The sequence below is a fragment of the Diceros bicornis genome, chromosome 18, assembly GCF_020826845.1.
Source record: "Diceros bicornis minor isolate mBicDic1 chromosome 18, mDicBic1.mat.cur, whole genome shotgun sequence".
Lineage (NCBI taxonomy): Eukaryota > Metazoa > Chordata > Mammalia > Perissodactyla > Rhinocerotidae > Diceros > Diceros bicornis.
This window is the reverse complement of record NC_080757.1, coordinates 23,037,261-23,055,421: the sequence shown is the minus strand read 5'-3', so window position 1 is coordinate 23,055,421 and position 18,161 is coordinate 23,037,261. Positions and strand designations below refer to the sequence as shown.

General features: G+C 50.8%; 1 protein-coding gene across 1 annotated transcript; it reads left to right on the top strand.

The window, feature by feature from the left end:
• Positions 1–12,849: 12,849 nt before the first annotated feature.
• CCL1 (C-C motif chemokine ligand 1) lies at positions 12,850–15,799 on the top strand. The gene is made up of 3 exons (XM_058559325.1): positions 12,850–13,030; positions 14,210–14,324; positions 15,468–15,799. Exons 1-3 carry the CDS (start codon positions 12,955–12,957, stop codon positions 15,568–15,570), a joined length of 294 nt encoding a protein of 97 aa, XP_058415308.1. The 5' UTR covers positions 12,850–12,954; the 3' UTR covers positions 15,571–15,799.
• The last annotated feature ends 2,362 nt before the right edge of the window (positions 15,800–18,161 follow it).

Genomic DNA, 18,161 nt, shown 5'->3' with positions numbered 1-18,161 from the left:
TGCTGACATACGCAAGCCAAGGCTTCATTCTCCCTCTACTCTCCCTCACATCTAACCCATCATCAGTCCTGCTCTGCTATGCCACACTTGTCCATTCACTTTGCACTACCCCCATGCCAGCCAAAGCCACCATCATCTCTTACCTGGACTTCTGCCATTGTCTCCTGACTGGTCATCCTACATTCTCTCTTGCTGTCTAAAATATCTGTTTTCCATACAACTGAGAGAGGAATCTTCCTCTCAGACTTCATTTTCTACCATCGTCCCCCCACAAGTTTTATATGCCACTCTCACTGACTTTCTTTCTGGAACATTCCAGGTTGGTCTTTGCATATAGCAGACACTGCTGGTACACAGCTCACACCCCTCAGCTAGGAATTCCATCTCAATGCACACCACGTGATTTCAGCTGTTGGGGAAGGAAGGATATCCTCTACTTACTCTGGGTCCTTCCTGGCTGGGCTACAAATTGAATTGACATGAGACCGAATAGCAGGAGAAAATGAAACAAAGTTTAATAACGTGTATACATGGGAAAAACCAGGGAAACTGAGTTTCTCAACAAATAGCTGAGGTTTTCACCTTAAATAGATTTAGATAAAGACAAAGGAGGATGTTGGGGGTGGGGGAGGAGACAGCTATGGGGGATTTCAGAGGGGAAGAAGACAATGCACATGGAGATGGAAATGCAAACATTTGTCTGACAGCTCTTTACAGGGCCACCTAGAGAATGTGGCCGGGGAGAGACAGAACTTTTGATAAGACCGGCTTGGTGCCTTTCCTATCACAGCATCTCTTTTTACATTATACTATGGCCATCATATGGTAGTGGCTCCTTACTGGAACAGGTCTTCTATGTTAAATTCTTTAGGTAGTTTGGGAGGGGAAGCTCAAATGTTCTTCAGAGAAAATAATCAAGGTAAAGAGACATATTTTGGGGTGGCCAATTTTGATCTCCCACACAGCCATGGAAGACAGCTCTGTGCATGAGCAGGGAAAGACAGAAGTGCCCTCACCCATGACTGACAGGAACTGGGGAACAAATACCCCAACTCCCTCTCTCCTGGGTAGGATAACTCAATGTGCTTTATTCTGTTTCCCAAAGTATCCCTGGGACACTCAGTTCCAGTCACCCACAATGGTGCTGGCCTGATAATGTGTCCTTTATTTAGTCCTTCCCCATCCTGGTTTTGCTCCCCCACTCTCTTACTCATCTTTCCCACACCTCCCAAATAAATTATTTTCACTTAAATCTTTGTCTTGGGTCTTAATCAGAGGGTAGTGTAAGCAAAGGTACCACATTAGGCCTTTGTACTCACCATTCTTTCTGCCTAGAATATTCTACCCCTCCATCTTCATATCTTCATGTCATTTGAGGGCTCAGCTCAAATGCCAACTCTTTAACCCCCTCACTAGTCATAGCCCTTTGTTATGTGTCTTCACTGACTTCTCCTACTTGAAATTATCTTGTTCATATAATTAACTTGAAAATTATGTCTCTCCCCCAGGATGTTAGCTCTCCAGCACAAGTGCTTTGTGTATCTTGGTGCCCAGCATGCAGGAGAGTGCCTGGCACACAGTAGGCATCCTTTAAATATTTATTCACTTAGTTAATGAGTGTTTTTTGCTGGGAGGGATGTTGAATACTGCATCAGGAGGAAGATTTACAGGAGCCATTTGAGCGTATGCATTTCTAACCGGCACAGCAATTGCCGGCGTGTAAATGGATCCTGCTATTGTGTTTTTGAGTGGTTGATTCTCTTTAGTGGGTTTAATCTGCTTCCAACTACTTTAAAGTGCTCACAATTGTTCTGCTAATTACTAATTCCAATAAAGTCCCTGTTAAAGCATATCTTATAAGTACCTTCAACCCCATAGGACTGTTGGAAGGAATTATAGACGGTTGAAAGTAAGAGAACTGCATTTATTTAATAACAGTCTTAAATTCAACTTGCCTTTCCGTTGATTTACTTGAATTAGTAAAGCCAGACCGCGTTTACTGCTTACTTATTTACACAGGTGAGACGTTGGTAGAGGCTTGCCCTGGGAAATGCAGATGTGGAGGCCAGAAGGAAGCACTCCATGTGCAGTGCTTTGGAGAAAACTCACTTCCTATGTGCTCTTGGCCCACCACATTCACCTGCCATGAATTTGCTTCGACACGGGACTGGCAGTCTTTTGGACTCATAGGGCCTGACCCTGTGCTCGGGGCATTTGAGTGGAGGCCTGCGTGTATAGTATTAGTCTCTCTGAGCCTGATTTCCTCATTTGTAAAATAGATTTATACTAACTATTCCATACCTTGTTGTGAGGCTGAAATTAGCACATGGCATACGGGACCAAGGAAGCCAGAAATAGTGGTGAACGTATAAGGGACCATTGTTTGTAACCGGCAGTCACTGCTTCCTGTTGGGAGACAGTCCTGTCCACATGGCACGTGACTCAGTGAGGTCGAGCTGCAGCTGTTAGGCCCCAGGACATGACCTGAACATTATGGAAGAATGCAGAACTAGGTCATCCCAGAGTTGGGTTGAGGCATCATGGAAAAGGTAGGATTTTCAGATGCCTGGAAGATTGTGAAGATGGGGGAAATGGCCTGAGGGGGCTGGGACTGCCTAAGGGAGCCTCTGAGCCCTGGGAGTGTGTCTGCAAGTCTGTGTGTGCATGAGATGGTATGCACATGAGAGCGTGTGCGGCTCTGAGTCTGAAGGCTGAGGTTTTATGCTCAGTTGGGTAAAACTCAGGGCAGAGAAGGTTAAAGTCTTATGTTCCATTTAGACGTGGGCCAGCTCATTGGCTCCCCTATACTCATCAGCAGTATCACATGCATCGTGTTAAGTCAGGAGCTCAGAGTCTAGACAAGAGGCGGGTTTGGGAATGGACAAATTACATTAGAAGGCAGCACGTGTAAGCACAGAGCGAAGAGCCCAGTGCCTGGGATCCAGAGAAGAGGGAGGGTTGGGAGGACGGGGAAAAGGCCTAACAGAGGAGGTGATTTTCAACAAGAGAGGAAGCTCACCATGTGATGAAACAGGTGGAGGTCATTCCCCATAGAGAGAGGCACAGATGCAAAGACCAGGGCGTGTCAGCAGGGCATGGAATCCAGTCTAGGGGCATGGAGTGTCTACATGGGGTTACAGGTGGTGTAGATTGTGGCCAGATTCGGAAGAATGTTGCAGGATAAACTAAGATGTTTGGGCAGCACCTGGGGGTGAGTGTCTGCCGGGAGGCAGTGCAGCGTACTCAGAATTGGAGCCAGACTGCCTTCGTTTGAATCCCACCATCCCAGTGACTAGTTGAGTAAATCTTGAACAACTTCTCTGTGCTTCAGTTTCCTCATCTGTAAAATGGGGGACAATAATGATAATAATAGCTACTTCCAGAGCTATGAGGCAGAAAAGACAGGTTAACACATGTGAAGTGCTTAGAGTGGTGCCTAGTACACAGTCATGTTAGCTGTTAATGCCTGTTATCCCACAGAGCGCTAGGGAAACATCAAGATGAAGGGGTGGATGCAGGACAAGGAGCCTCTAACCAAGTCTCAGAAGTAACAGCCATAGAGGTTGGAGGAAAACCAGGAGGGCCACCTGTCAAAGAAGCCACAGCAAGAAGATGTTTCCAGAAGGAAGGGTCAACAGGTTCAAGGGTGCTGAGAGGTCAGGCAAGACAAAAGCCAAGGGTGCCTTGGATTTAGCAACAAGGAGGTCACTGGTGACTTTAGCCATGCAGTTTTGGTGATGTGGTAGGGACAGAGGTGAGTTTGCAGTGTATTGAAAACGTGGGCAGGGAGGAACTGCTGGGAGAGAGTGGGGTGAAATATGTCAGTTGTTGGGCTGGAAGGGACACAAGCAAAAGGTGGCAGAGGTTGAAGCATGGTGAGGTTGGTAACCATCTGCTTTGCCGGATTCCTATTCCATCCAGCCACTGTCTCTCATGAAGCTCATGACCTTCAGCCAGCCAAGCAGGGGAAAGATTAGAATCCATAACTTACAGATGAGGACACTTATGTAGACAGAGATCAAGAGTGGCAGAGCTGGGACAAAGCCAGGCTACCCATTTCCTCTCCATTTTCATGATGCTGGTGGGATTATGTGCAAGGGGGGACTGGGCAAGACGGTGTGGGCTGCTCAGTGCCATCTACCTGCTTTATCACACCTGGATCTCAAAAGACCCATCCATTGGGTCCAAGGTGGATTGGAGTGGGGGTTAGAGAAGAGTGATGACAGATTCCTTTAATGGAACACCTGACATATGCTGGGTGCCCAACACATTCCCTCTGCCTGAATTACATCATATCTGGGTGGTAGGAGAGATCTTTGGTTGAGATTTCTAGCTCCAGCTAGAAACAGTGGGGCAGGATGGACCCCAGATCAGCAGAAGGAACACTGTCTATTTTTCATATATGCTCCTTCTCCTCAATCCTTTCTCTACCATCTTAGGTCTGGCTGGCTAGCAGCAGCTCTGGTCCTTGACTCTGCTGTAGGAGGATTGGCAAGGCGGTGACTTGAAGGTTGATGTGTCACTTGGAGCAGTGCTTGTGGGAAGTGAAATATATCTTTCTGGCTTGTTTGGGCAAAGTCTTTATGTCAAGACTTTGGATTGATAAAACCATAATGGTGGGATTTTGGAAAGTCATCTTCCAAGCCAAGGCACAGGAGACTCAGAGTGGGTGATGGGAGATTCCAGGGAGTAAACCAATGGATGCCCATCCAACATGAAGCAGACACATGGCAGGAGAGCTGAGAGGGGCAGGGCAGCCTTTATGGTGTAAAAGTCTCTATGCAGTCTCTGCTGTCGCATTCTTGAAATCTTTAGTTTTTGAACAAGGGACCTTCATTTTCATTTTGCACTGACCCTGCCAATTATGTGATCCATCCTGGTCAGGGGCACAGGGTTGGTGGAACACACAGACTGCAGACTTTGGACAGGTGTGGCGGGCAGCAGCCCTGACTTCAGATGCTCCCCCTGTGAACGTGGCTCCTGAAACTCACTCACCTCCGAGAAAGTTAGGCGAGCCCGCCATGGTTGGGAAATGACCTGGCGAATGTAGAAGCAACTCTTAAGAGCAGCTGAAAAGATGCCTCAGACAAACCAAGCAGGGAGGGAGGGAACACAGAACAATCCCAGAATCCGTGATAATGAGCCGAGCTCTGGAAGCCTTCGCACACATTTCCATATTTAGTCCTCATCGCAATCCTGAGACAGAGGCACCATGAACCCAGCTTTAGAGATGACTCAGCAGTTTGGGAAGATGATCCGAATTGACTGGGTGCTAGGAAGCGGCCACCTGGACTAAAATGCAGGTGTCTGGACCCCAAGCCCGGTGCTCTCCCCACTATGCTAGAGGACAGAGGAGAAGGCCAGGAGACCTGGATGTCCAGGCTCTGCTGGCCAGCACCCCGGTGGCCCAGCTCCAGTTCTGAGGGGAGAGGAGCGTGAGCTCAGTGCACTCTCTGTGGTAGGTTCAGCTCACTTCAGAGCCCAGGAGGCCAAATCTGGTGATGGGGGCATCTCTTGGGGTGGTCCAGCTCTGAGCTGAGCCCCAGAGCCAGGCCTGAGGGACACTGAGATGAGGTCATCCTTGCCCAGGCCGACCTGGGCTCCCAAGGCAGTGGGCACAGGCCGTGGGCCGTGGTGGGGCCCCGGCTGTCCACCTGCCACCCCGGGGAGAGAAGGACTCCTCAGGGGATTTTCACAGCAGCCTGTGGGTGTGTCACCTGAATCATGGGTGGCCTTGCTGGTTTCGGTGGGCATATTTTGGAGTCATATTGCTGCCATTTCCTGCCCCTACATCCTTGCTTTGAGGGGTGGAAATGCTGGGGCTTTTTCCCACCATTGTCTGTGAAGCTGGCATGGTGCCCTGGCCTCCAGGTGGGCAGCAGGAAACCTACAGGTCTTTCCAGCATCCTAGGGGTCCTGATGAAGTCCACCTTTTCTCTCTGGCTATAGCCCAGCTCTCTGGACATGAGCACAAAGTCAGAAAATCTCAGGGGATGAGCCCAGCCTAGGAGTTAAGATGCAGGGCTGTCTTCACAGCTCTATGGCTAGGTCACCATGTGACAACTCACTTTTCCTTTCTGGCCCTCCAGCTCCTCATCTGTAATGTGAGATAGCCCATCCCAATCCTTCCTAGGGGTTCCTCCTGCTCTGGGGAGGGAGGCTGGGAGGGAGAAGGACAAAGGGGCTGGTGTCCTCCTGAGTGCCGGGCTGGATATGGCGCCACCTGACCCACCAAATGCACACAAAGACTTTGCAAGGTGGACATTTTTGATTCAGGGCCAAACAGCTCAAGAGCCACAAAACTGAGTCCACAAAACATTCTGAATCCAAGCCCGTGTCTCACGTACCAGGCTTCTTTGAGCTTCTGAGTGGCGCTTACTGGTGCTTTCTAAGTTTCAGATGGAAGCATTTTAAATGTGGCCTATGGGTCCCAGGGTGGGTGGGATCTAAATGCCTAGGGGCTGGGATCAGCCCTGTTAGTCTCTATTGCCCTTGATCATCATCAGTAAGGGGAGGGTGACCTCCCCAGCAGGCTCCCTCAGCATAACAGACTTGATCCAGAAGGCTAGTTCCACCATGGATGGACGAGGGATGTGGCTGTTTGGGTGTGGCTGGTGGGCAGGGGTCTGTCTGCTCTTGGAGACTTAGAGAGTCATTTAATGACAAACCAGAGAGGGTCTCAGTGGCCGCTGAGGCTAGGGGCTCCTGATGGAGTGAAGTGGTGGGGTTGGATTATTCAGGGAGTCTTTGCAAGATACTCCGTTGCTCTGGATTCGGAAGATGAAGGTCTAGAGTGGGGTTCAAGCACACGTCTTTGATAAAAGCTTCCCAAATGACCGTAATAGGAATCCCATGGCCAAGGAAAGAGTTACTGCTTTAGACCAACCTTCCTGCTTTGTAGATGAGGAAATTGAGGCCCAGGCAGAGGAAGTGACCTGCCCAAGGCCCTACAGGAGATGAGCGGCAGAGTCCAGAGATCCTGTACCCAGATTTCTACCCTCTTTCCACTGAGAACCCCACTCCTCGCCTGTCACCTCTCCTAGACTCTTTCCAACCTCTCAAACCTTCTTGCATTCATTCTCCTACAGCCTCTAGCACAAGCCCTCAGTCGAAACCACAAATCTGGCCGCACCCCTATCCTGAACAAAAAATTGCTTAAGGCCTTCTACTGCCAACAGAGTCAAGTCCCAAGGCCTGAGCCTAGGAAACAGGATCTCATGAAACCTGGTCCGCAGTCCTGGCTTCATTTCTGGCCACTCCCTGTGGACCTGCCTTGTTCCCCCACACTCTAGAGACAGCAGCCCGCTACTTTCACGCTGTGAAGCAAGTGTTTAATTTCCTTGAGAAATGTCACGTCTAATTTTCACAGAAGTCTAGAAGCAGGGACCACTATCATCCCCACTTAGAGATGAGGCTCAGACGTTAAGCGGCTGGAAGAAGTCACGCAAGCATTGTACAGAGGAGCTGGGCAGTCTCCCCAGAGCCCACTCTCATAACCACTGCACATCGTGCTGTTCCCCCTTCCCCACCCCCACCCCGGCAAATTCCACCTTCATCCTTCCAGGCCCTGTTGAAGTGCCACGCTGCACCCCAAGGAGCCCCGTTGGACAGGCGTGTGCAGCCCCTGGTCTGCACGTTATGGCACTGCTTGCCCATCTCTGCCACTTACTGGTTTGTGTATCTGTTTCTCTCTCTAAGCCCTGGCTGTTGCGGTCAGGTCTCCTCTCTGACCTGACTGATCCCCCACAGGGGCTGGTACAGAGTGGCCCTCAGAAGATGCTTGCTGAGTGAATGAATGAATGAGTAAATGGACACATCAGGAACAGAGACCTGGCAGCAGGATCCCGCATGTGGAACGGCGCCCATCAGCACCCTTGGAAATTGCAAACAGCCTGGCCTCCATCCACGCGTGTGAGGCAGGAGAGACAGTAGGGGGTAGTGTAAACAAGCACAGGATTTGGGCCTGAGTTCCTCAACCTCCTTCAGTCAGCTGCTACCTCTATGCCTCCTGTAACCTCCAGGGCCTCCGTTTCTCATTCTGTGGCATGGGGACAACACTGATGTTAAGACCTCTCCTTCCTTCTCCTCCAGCAAACAGCCACTGTGCACCCACCCTATGTTGGGCACTGGGGCATGAAATGCAGACCACGACAGAGGGACTTCTGTCTTCTGGGGTCTTCCAGACAAAGGAGGTGTAGGGACCACCAGGCAATGACGGTAGTGTGAGGAGCCCACTGTGAGAAGAGCTCAGGTGGGACAGCCTGCAGGGAGTTAGCCAGATAAGACGGAACAACGTCGCAGGCAGAAGGGGCAGTGAAGTCCCAGCATGTGTGCAGCACAGTGACGGCCGTGCGGCTAGAGCTCTGGCGGCGCATCGTACGGGACATTGTAAACTGAGCCTAGACATTTGTACTTCACCCAAGCACAGCGGGCCGAGTTGTTGTCTGCTCTGCAGCTGTGTGGCTGTGGACACACATTGAAAAGCCGGTGACTGTGGTTGCTGTGACATTCTTTGGGCACCCCTAGGTTTCCTGTTGCTATGAGAGATGCTCAATGCCCCCTTCACATGTCGCTGAGAACCAGATAAGACAGGCCTCCTTCGAAGAACAAAAGTGCTGAATGTTAGAGAAAAAACAGGAAAAAGTGTAAGTGTAAGACGCAGAGTGTAAGAGGCACTGGAAAACACGGAAAGGGGTTTGAATTCCAAGGCATCTGCGTGCTGGGGAAGCTTTGCTGGGGGCTGGACTTGTGCTCGCAGGAGGCAGAAGGGGCCTGGGGCAGAGGTGGGGACCTGAGAGGACTCTGTGCTCACGTGGCGATGACAGAAAGCTTGGCCTGGGTGATGGGCAGCACCAGATTAGAAGGGAAAGAGGCCAGGAAGCGGGCACCGGATGGGGAGGTGGTGGCTCTGCCTGGTTCAGGGAATGACGCCTCAGATGGTCCAGGATTTAGGGGGAGAGGGAGAGGATGGAGGTCTTAGTGAGCATCTACTGTGTGCCCGGCCTTGAGGTGAGTGTGTCCACACGCTCTGCAGCTCACAGGACACTCCGTCTCCTCTCGAGCACGCACAGTGAGTGTAAGCCCGTGGGGGCAGGGCCAGTGTCCGTCTTGTGCCGCTGTATCCCCGATACCTAGTGCAAAGTATTAGGTGCTCCACAATGATTTTGAATGATCCAACTTTCTTCTCTTTTCCTCTCCCTTCCTTCCCTTCCTCCTTCTTTTTCTTCCTTCCTTTCTTTCTTCCTCCCTTGTTCCAAGACAAGGTGAGAAATCTCATTTAATCCTTCCAATAGCAGAAAGTTAGGTTAAAGTGTTGGGAGCTTATCCTGAAAACAATGAGGAAAGTTGTGCCAGGTCCAGCTGGCAGCAGATTTTACAACGAAGGAACTAAGGCTCAGAAGCACTAAGTTACTTGCCCAAGGTCACACAGCTAAAAGCTGATGGGGCTGAGATCTGACCCTGTTATCTCTGAGTCCATAACATGCTTCCTCCCTAAGTGAGGGAACTCAGATGTCCCCAAAGTGGACAAAGCTAGACCAGTATTTCTGCAGCTGTGCAATGCTGGGCAAATGACTTCTCCCCTAAGAGTTTCTGTGTCCAATTGACACCGGCTTAACACAAGGTTGACATAAGAAAAGCCATAATGTAGAAAAGAAACCATATTGTAACTTTGAATGACCTCTGATTCACTAACCCAGACATGCTCTGTAGATTTTATGGCCCCTCCTAGCTGCGATAAGTTGATAATTTTGTTCTTTTGAGTTCCTTAGGAATGTGATGACCCCCGGGCAGAGAGTCTATGCTAATAGTCATCATCAAGGACAATAAAACATCAGGGTACTGGGCATTGCTCTAGTCTCTGATGCATATCAAGTAAAACCAAAGACTATCAGGAACTAAGACCAGATGTCTGCCCCCCCCTGGAGATCAGATGTCTGCCCCCACCCAGAGACCAGCTGCCTTCCCCACCTGGAGAGCAGCCCCCTATATAACTGGCCTGTAGTCTTTGTTCTGTAAGATAGTTCTTTCTGACATTGGTCGGGCATCTTCCCCCTTGCTAGCAAGCTGTAATAAAGTTCTTTCTCTCCTACCTCCTTGCTTCTCGACCATTGACATGACTTGAGACAGGCAGACCACCCCCTCTTGGGTGGCAAAACTAGTCTGTAAGGATCAGGCTGAAATGTAACTGGAGAGCAAGCAGGCCAGGGCAGGCTTCAGTCCATTCAGGCCAGCAGGGCCAAGGCAAGAGGTCTGGGACCCCCCTGGACCCCCCTAGAGGAGATGATCTTAAGATGAATCCACACCGGCTGAGCTCTGTCTGGTCTCTACCCATCCTCAGTAAATTGGAACCCATTTCATAAAAGATGACTAATAAGAAAACCTTTCTCCTAGCACTTCCTGGTTTTCAAATTTCTAAGAAAATGGTTGTTCACGTGAATAACTAGCTCAGGGTTTATGCTGAGAGCATCTCTTGTCCATCGATCCATCCTATGCCGTTCTGACCCATCTCGTTCAACTCCACACATATTTTACTGAGTTATTACTTGGGCCTCACTGTTGTGCCATGGTTCCTTCAGGCGCTGAAGGAGCTGGGAAGGGGAAGGCATGACTAAGCCTTTCTGTTCCCTCTTTTCCTGTCCTGGGCTCACCGTGGCCACAGTGAGGGGGAGGAGGGGAAGTCAGTTGCTGGAGGGGCATCCCCATCCCCTTCTTGAGTGGGCCGCGCAGCATCCCCAGAGGAAGGGCAAGAGTGAAGAATTTCCTGGGCGGCCACATCGCCCCTCTCTGTGTCCCAAGAGAGTCTGAAGGACCTCCAGTTACATTTGGCCATTGACCACATACCTTTATCTCCTTCCTCTCCTGGGAACCCACTAGAACGATAATAAAGGAATAAAAAAGTATCAATCTACAAGGACAAAGAGAATAGGAGAGTGACAACAGTGGGTTAGTGATTTCAACTGCTTCAAGTACTTTTCAGGTGGGAGGAAGCAACTGGTGGGATGAAAGCAATGGATGGGGTGGAGCAGCTGTTAGCTGGGCTCCTTGTGTGTTGTTGAAAGTGTGCTCTCAGAGGGGGCCACACGTGTGGGTCAGATGACCTGATCACCACCCCATCTCTGCTGTGAATTCTCAGCACGACCTTGGCAAAGGCAGTTTCCTTTTTCTGAGACTCCTTTTTTCCCATCTGTAAGATGAAGAGCATATACTGGACAGGTGATTCTCATCTTCTGGAGCCCAAATTACCTGGAGTTTTTTCCCCTAATATGTATAGGCATGTATGTTTTGATTCTGATTCTGAAATGGGCCAAGACATTCGCAGTTTTTCAAAAGCTCTCCCAGGAAACTTTAAGAGCCACTGTTGTGGGTGGTCTTCAAGGGCCCTTTCAACTCTGACGTGCCAGGACTCCCACTCAGGTGTTAGTTGGGGGAATACACTGCATGGAGGGGTTGCAGAAATACAAGACCTTCATGTGGGAGACCCAGGCACAGAGGGGCTTCGGAGGAGGCTGAATGCCTGTCTGCTGCGGATAGCAGAAGGGTCTTTGTGGAGACAACGGCATTTGAAGTGGGTGGAAAGTTCACAGAGGGAGACAGGGAGGAGGGCTCTGCCGGTGGAGGTTACAGTGGGAGCAAAATCCTGAAGATAGGAAAGCGTGAGACATGTTCACGGAATTGCAAATATTCAAACGTGCAGGAATCCACGGAGACGTAACATGAGGAGCCACAAATGTCCAGGCGAGCAGCTTGTACGTCGTGCAATTGACAATGGGAAGCCACGTAGGATTTTGAGCTAGAGAATGCATGATCAAAGTCGATCAGCCTAGCCAACCTTCTAAGGTTGTATAATGCACATGGGCCTCATGATCTGAATACGCAGGATTCGGCCCAGCTATTTTCCTTGAGCACCTACTATGTGCTACTTAGGCCAAGTACTGCACACAATGTCTTCATGACTGGCCACTCTGTACCTGTACGGTCACATCTCTCTCCAGCTGTTTCCTCATTCCTGTTGCTCTCCTTATACCCCACACTCCAGCGCTCTCTGACAACTCGGAGTGAATGTGCTCCTTCCTGCGTCGCTGTCCCCATGCAAGCCCGTTCCTCTACTGCCGTGCACTTTCCACTTCAGCCCTTCCGGAGGAGACTCTGCTTGAAGAACATTCCCCTGGGAGGCTTCTCTGATGGCTGTGGGCAGCTCCCATCCTCCTCTGTGCCCTCCATATGGCACATCTCCTGCTGTCCATACAATGGGTGGCTTTTACTTGTTTATCTGTGAGTTGAAGGACAGTGGCTCGAGATCAGTGCATCTCATTGGTCTTCCCTGGGGCTAACCAAGGACTTGGAACAATGCAAGCTGCTGAAAAGTGCGGAGTGATTGGAAAAACAGAAATAGCATAATATCTGGGCCAGGCATTGACAGAGCAGATCGCACACCCAGGAGATACACTATTTCCATTTTGCAGTGGATACCTGACTTGGGCAAGTTTATGCAACTGCTAATTTGCAGAACTGGGATTCAAACAGGTGTGGCTCAGTCCTGGTCCAGAGCTCTTCTGCTGTGTTCCGGGGACAGTAGCTCCATCCCTGGATGGAAAGGCGTGGGGTCAGAGAAGCCACAAACAGGCCACTTCCTCTCACTCACCTTTCTCCACTTCCCACTCAGTCGGGACGGCTCCTACTCATTTTCTCCAGATCCTTATCTGCTCCTGCACTCGGACAAGTTTCCTCACACCTCGCACACCACCCAGGAGAGGTGGGGAAAGGAGTTTTCCATGTGGTCACTGAGTAACTCTTCTCCTTGTGACTTCCCCGCCTCTGCACCAGGGCCTGGGAAATCCCACCCAGGTCATCTAATAAAAGCTCTGGGCACCGCAGGATGGGCCAGGGGAGAGCTCTTAGCTTCACCAGACACGTGGAGACCGCTCCAGGGAGGCCTGCGCCAGACTGCCCGAGATGAAGCTCATCACCATGGCCCTGGTGTGCCTGCTGCTGGCCGGGATGTGGCTGCCGGATGTGGACAGCAAGAGCAGTGAGTGTGGCTGGGGTCACTTTGCATCCCCGTGGGGAGGGCAGAAATGAGGCAGGCGCTCTGGGGTTGGGGGCAGGGCTCACCCTGAACCCACCACCTCCATTTGCCCTCCTCCAGGAAGAATTCTTCCTGATGAGGATTGGAGGGTTTGGATGGTGGGGGCCGGGGGCCAGTAGGAGAACCATGCGATTGGGGCAAACAGACAGCTGGGCTGCTAGCTTCAGCAAAAGGAGGCCCTGGCTCATGCAGACTCTGCACACTGCTAGAGGGGAGCTGTGAGGTTATTCAGGCCGAGCTGGGAGGCCCGAGGTCCAGAGGAGGAACTTGGTCTTGCCTCCATAGCGTAACAAGTAATGGGAGGAATCTGAGGTCAGGACCCAGGGCTGTAACGGTTGGCTAACCCCAGGCAAGTCACTTTACCTCTCAAACTCCGGTTTCTCCATCAGTGAAATGGGTTTGATAATGCCTACCCTCCGAGGCTGCTGAGAGAATACTGACCTAACACCAGACACACGGAAGTGGCTTTATAAACAGTACAGCTAGGAGGAAGGAGCCAGGATTGGAATGCCAGTCTCTTGGGGGTGGGGGCTGGGAGGGAGTGTACAAACTGGCAGAGTGCAGCTTGGGGCCAGGACGGAACTGAGGACCCGGGGAGGAGGGCATCGTGGAGAGTGAGTGGGGAGCTAGTTAGTTCCTGGAAGCTCTTCCCTTGTCATTTCTTCTGTCTGAACTCCTTGAACTCCTAACCCTGCCCCAAACGCATGGACCGCAGTTGTCCTGCATGCACCCGGAGCATGGGGTCCAGAACCCTTGAACCCCAATATTGGGGCAGAACCATACATTCGTGGTAGGGTGTCAGACCTGGAAGAGCCTTTAGAAATCAGTCTAAGAAGTCTTTTTTTACAGATGGGAAGTCTAGGGCCCAGGTGAGGGCTCATCTCGATCAAGGCCACACAGTTGGTTTGTAGGGAGCTGGGATCTGCATCCCAGCGTCCTGACTCTTTGCCTAAATACAGAACCAGGTGGCCAATAAGACAGACCTGCACCACGGCCCTCTAGATGTCATCCTAAAGCCTGGGTCTGTCCTGGAAGGGGCTTTTTTTTTTATTCTTCCTGGATGAGAGGAATGAAGTCTAGGTTGAGAAATGGATGCAAACCACGTTTGTGCTTCTCTTCTAGTGCACGTGTCATCCTCCAATTGTTGCTTTATATTTGTGAAGAAAAAGATTTCCCAGCAGAAAATCCAGTGTTACAGAGACACCAGCTCTACCTGCTCCTACAAAGACGGTGTTATGTGAGTGGTTGTCCCCTGATCAATCCCTGACTTCCTGCCCGGAGAGCAGAAACCAGCCCACCTGGAGTTAGAATATCAGACGCTAGATGGCGATGTTCCGCCAGATTAAGGTTTCTAGACCCGGATAGCGAGGCCGCCAAAACCTGGATGCAGAGCCGAGCGTGGGCGCTAGGGGGAGTGCCGCGCTTTCTAGCAGGTGCTTCTGCAGTGGTTTGGGTTTCTTGAGCGCCGAGATGTCAAGTATTATATCCTAATATTTTATGCCCAGAGGCAGGAATTGCTTAAAAGCTCCAAGCATTACTGCGTAATGGAAAGAATGAAGGGGTCACGATTAGTTCCTGCCTCTGGATTTGCCAACCTATAGTCTTGGTGACCTTGGGCTGGTAACTCTTCTGCACTTCATTATCTGGGTGCTCCTTTGCACTCCTTACCTGGGAAGTGCAGTAAATATGACAGCTGCATCACAGGGTCATCATGAGGCTGGACTGAGGTAGCTTACACTTGCCACACAGTGTCTATGAGTCACTTTCATGTATATTATCTCCGCTAACACTCTTGGGGCACACATTTTCCTTATCATGAAAACTGGGGTTCAGGGAGGTAGAGAGACTTACCTAAGGTCACTCAGATAGTAAAAGGCAGAATGGGTCTATAGTTTGGACAATAGCCAAGTTTAGGAGGCGGGCAGATCTGAAAAGAAACACACACACACACACACACATACACATAGACACACACGCACACACGTACATACACACACAACGAGTCCAAAGCAATGACTGAGGGTCCCAGATGGACACAAACGCATGAAGATATGGAGCAGGGGTCCCTTGGAGATATTCTAGGAGGAGAATTTTCCGTGCTAGCTAATCCTCAGAATGTCTTCAGCCTCCGGCCCTACTCTGATACACCGAACTATAATCTCCAGGAAAGGGGTCCAAGAAACACAATTTAATAAGCTGCCCCTGAAGCTTGGGTGTTGATCCCGGTGTGTGAGCCACAGGTCTTATCAACGACTTCATATACAGACTCAGAGGGAGCAGGTTAGGGGCACCCAGCAGCAAGGAGGGGGAGATGGGACTTGTGTGTGGCACCCGGGGAGTGACTAGGTGACTCATTCCATCTTTTGTTCTCTTCCCACAGATTCAAGATGAAGGGAGGCAGAAAGAGCTGTGTCTTGAAGACAGACTCATGGGTTAAGGATTATTTAAAAAGTATGAAACGCTGCCCATCAAAGGAAGTATGAGAGGATTCCTTTCCATCCTGGACTCGGAGACCACGTGGCTTCCCTTGTCTCCCACCCCCAACCCTACACCAGTCCTTCTTCCCCATCTTTGTTGGGTCATGGAGGGTCTGCGGGTCCTGATAAGCTATGTTGTCGCACTTTATGCATTTAAATTCTAGAATTTTCAACTCCTGCTCCCCTGTTCCTCTTGGACCCCACAGGGATTTCAGGGTACAAACTTGATTGGATTGAGGGGCTGGGGGCTGGGGCAAGGGGCTGAAAGGTGGGGGAGAGGAGGAGATACATTGGGCCTGGTGCCAGGAGAACTGACTTCGTGTCATAGGAGCCAATAAATGACTTACACCTGTCTGCTGACTGTCTTTGTCTAGGGGGGCAGTGTTGACTCGGGGCTGTGATGTAGTTCTCTGCCTCCAGGTTTGGCAGTGGGAGAAGGCTGGGACCCAGGGCTGGGTCCACATTTGAGGGCGGGATGTTCTCCCTCCCTGCCCTGCCCAGATGGTTCAGGGGCTGATGTTATCCGAGAGTCACAGCTGCCCTAGCTGGAGGGGATCTTGTGGGGTCATCTGCCTGTAACACATTGCTAGCCCCATTTTATAGATCAGGTAACTGAGGGCTGGAGAGGGGCGTGGGCAGGTCTGAGGATACACAGCAAGTCAGAGTCAGATCTGGTGTTAGAGCCCGGATCTCCTGCCTCCCAGGCCAGAACTCTTTCCCGTCTCCCAAGTTTCCAAGTGACTGCCTGGCACAATATGACACAGGAACCCTCTCTCCACCAGAGCCTTCTTCTTGGGGAGGGTCCAGGCATGGGTGGATCCAGGTCTGATAGAGATGCCAACACAGCTCATCCAGAGGAGGGCGGCAGTCTCAGGAAGGGCCGGAGAATCCTCAGTGGACACAGAGGAAGAAGAAGCCCTATCCCTTTAAAGGGGACAATCACGAGGTCCGATTAGTGTAATGTGTGAGTCTTGGGAGAATAGCAAGGGGGGGGCGGTGAGTTCTGGGTGTCAGGACTGGCCCCGATTTAAAGGGCGGCTTGGTGGCTTTAGGGGAGAAGCTCTCATGTGCTATGTCCCAGAGCTTTTCCCTCTTTCCCCAGCATTCAACATGTCACAGTCTGGGCGGTTCTTCTTAAACTTCCTCCTCCCCTCCGCCTTCCCGACCACTCTGCTGGCCTGTTCCCTCTTGCCTGCACCATGGCCGGAGGCTGCTCTCAGTTCTCCTGCAGCAACTCCGTCCCATCCACAACCATCGGCTGCCCTTCCTGGCCTCCCCTGCCCTCCCAGGGGCTCCAAAGCCTTCGGGACCTCCTTCCTGCCTTCAGAAATGGCTCCAAACTCCCTACCTTGATATTCCAATTCCTCTATAACCACGCTTCAACCTTCCTTTCTAAACATCTCTAACTTGTCCATTCTGGAACCCAAACTCTGACCATATGATGATATTCCCTCCCTGCTCCCTCTCCCCTCTTCTCTATTCTGCATCTCCTCTAGAAAAATCTTGCTATGACGGTGCTACGCCACCCTCCAAGGTCGGTTCTGCTAAGTCCCATCTTCTCTGTCAAGTCCGATGCTAATGAGGACTGGGGTCATCTGATTTTCCCCTGGGATTCAGGTGCATTCAGTGTCTGTGTTACTTCAATGTGGAGGCCTGCCTGGTGTGAGGAGGCACAGGGACAGAGAGACCTGTCAGAAGCTAATGCTGGGGACTGGAGCTGTTGTTCTGGAATATCTTGGGCAGGTGAGCAGGCCCTCCCTGTCATCAGATGAGTCCAGGCTCGTCACGGGCAGGGTCTCTGCTACATCCGCATTCCTCTAGTGCCTCTGCCATCCACCTGTACCTCAGGGTGCCCTCTACTGGTTAACAGTTACCCCCAAAGAAAATGCCACTGTTACAGATTTTAAACAAAATGTATTGGGGCTGCCTCGGTGGTGCAAGTGGTTAAGTGCGCACGCTCTGCTGCGGCTGCCCGGGGTTTGCCGGTTCGGATCCCGGGCGTGCACCAATGCACCGCTTGTCAAGCCACGCTGTGGCGGCATCCCATATAAAGTGGAGGAATATGGGCATGGATGTTAGCCCAGGGCCAGTCTTCCTCAGCAAAAAAAAAAAAAAAATGAGGAGGATTGGCAGATGTTAGCTCAGGGCTGATCTTCCTCACACACACAAAAAATGTATGTTCTGCAAAAAGTCAGCAGTCCTACAGTTGCATTCATCTTTCCATCATAACATATTCAACACCTCGCATTCACCAGACACTCTCCTCCCTTGATTGTAGGGGCCCTTCATCTCCACGATTCTCGCAGGCATGCACACAACCCTTGAGGAGTTAGACAGGAGGGAGACCTGCTGCCTATAGCTTATAGGAGAAGGAACCAACTGTCTCAAGGCCTTGCTTTGCCAAAAAGATCACCAATGTTCAAAATAAACCCCAAACCAGCAACAATTCAAATAATATTAAAGACATAGTACATTTTGCATCACAAAACAGAAAGCACCCTATCTGAAAATTACAGTAAAATTAGTCCAGAGTATAGATAGCGGGGCTGGAGGAGAACAAATATTTGTTTCTTACACTCTGGCTTGGCTGGACGAGT

Excerpts from the sequence above, each read along its gene's own strand:
- CCL1 (XM_058559325.1), top strand. The coding sequence starts at position 12,955 with ATGAAGCTCATCACCATGGCCCTGGTGTGCCTGCTGCTGGCCGGGATG. Across the intron at positions 13,031-14,209 it reads GGATGTGGACAGCAAGAGCA|TGCACGTGTCATCCTCCAAT; the intron begins GTGAGTGTGGCT and ends CTTCTCTTCTAG. Across the intron at positions 14,325-15,467 it reads TCCTACAAAGACGGTGTTAT|ATTCAAGATGAAGGGAGGCA; the intron begins GTGAGTGGTTGT and ends CTCTTCCCACAG.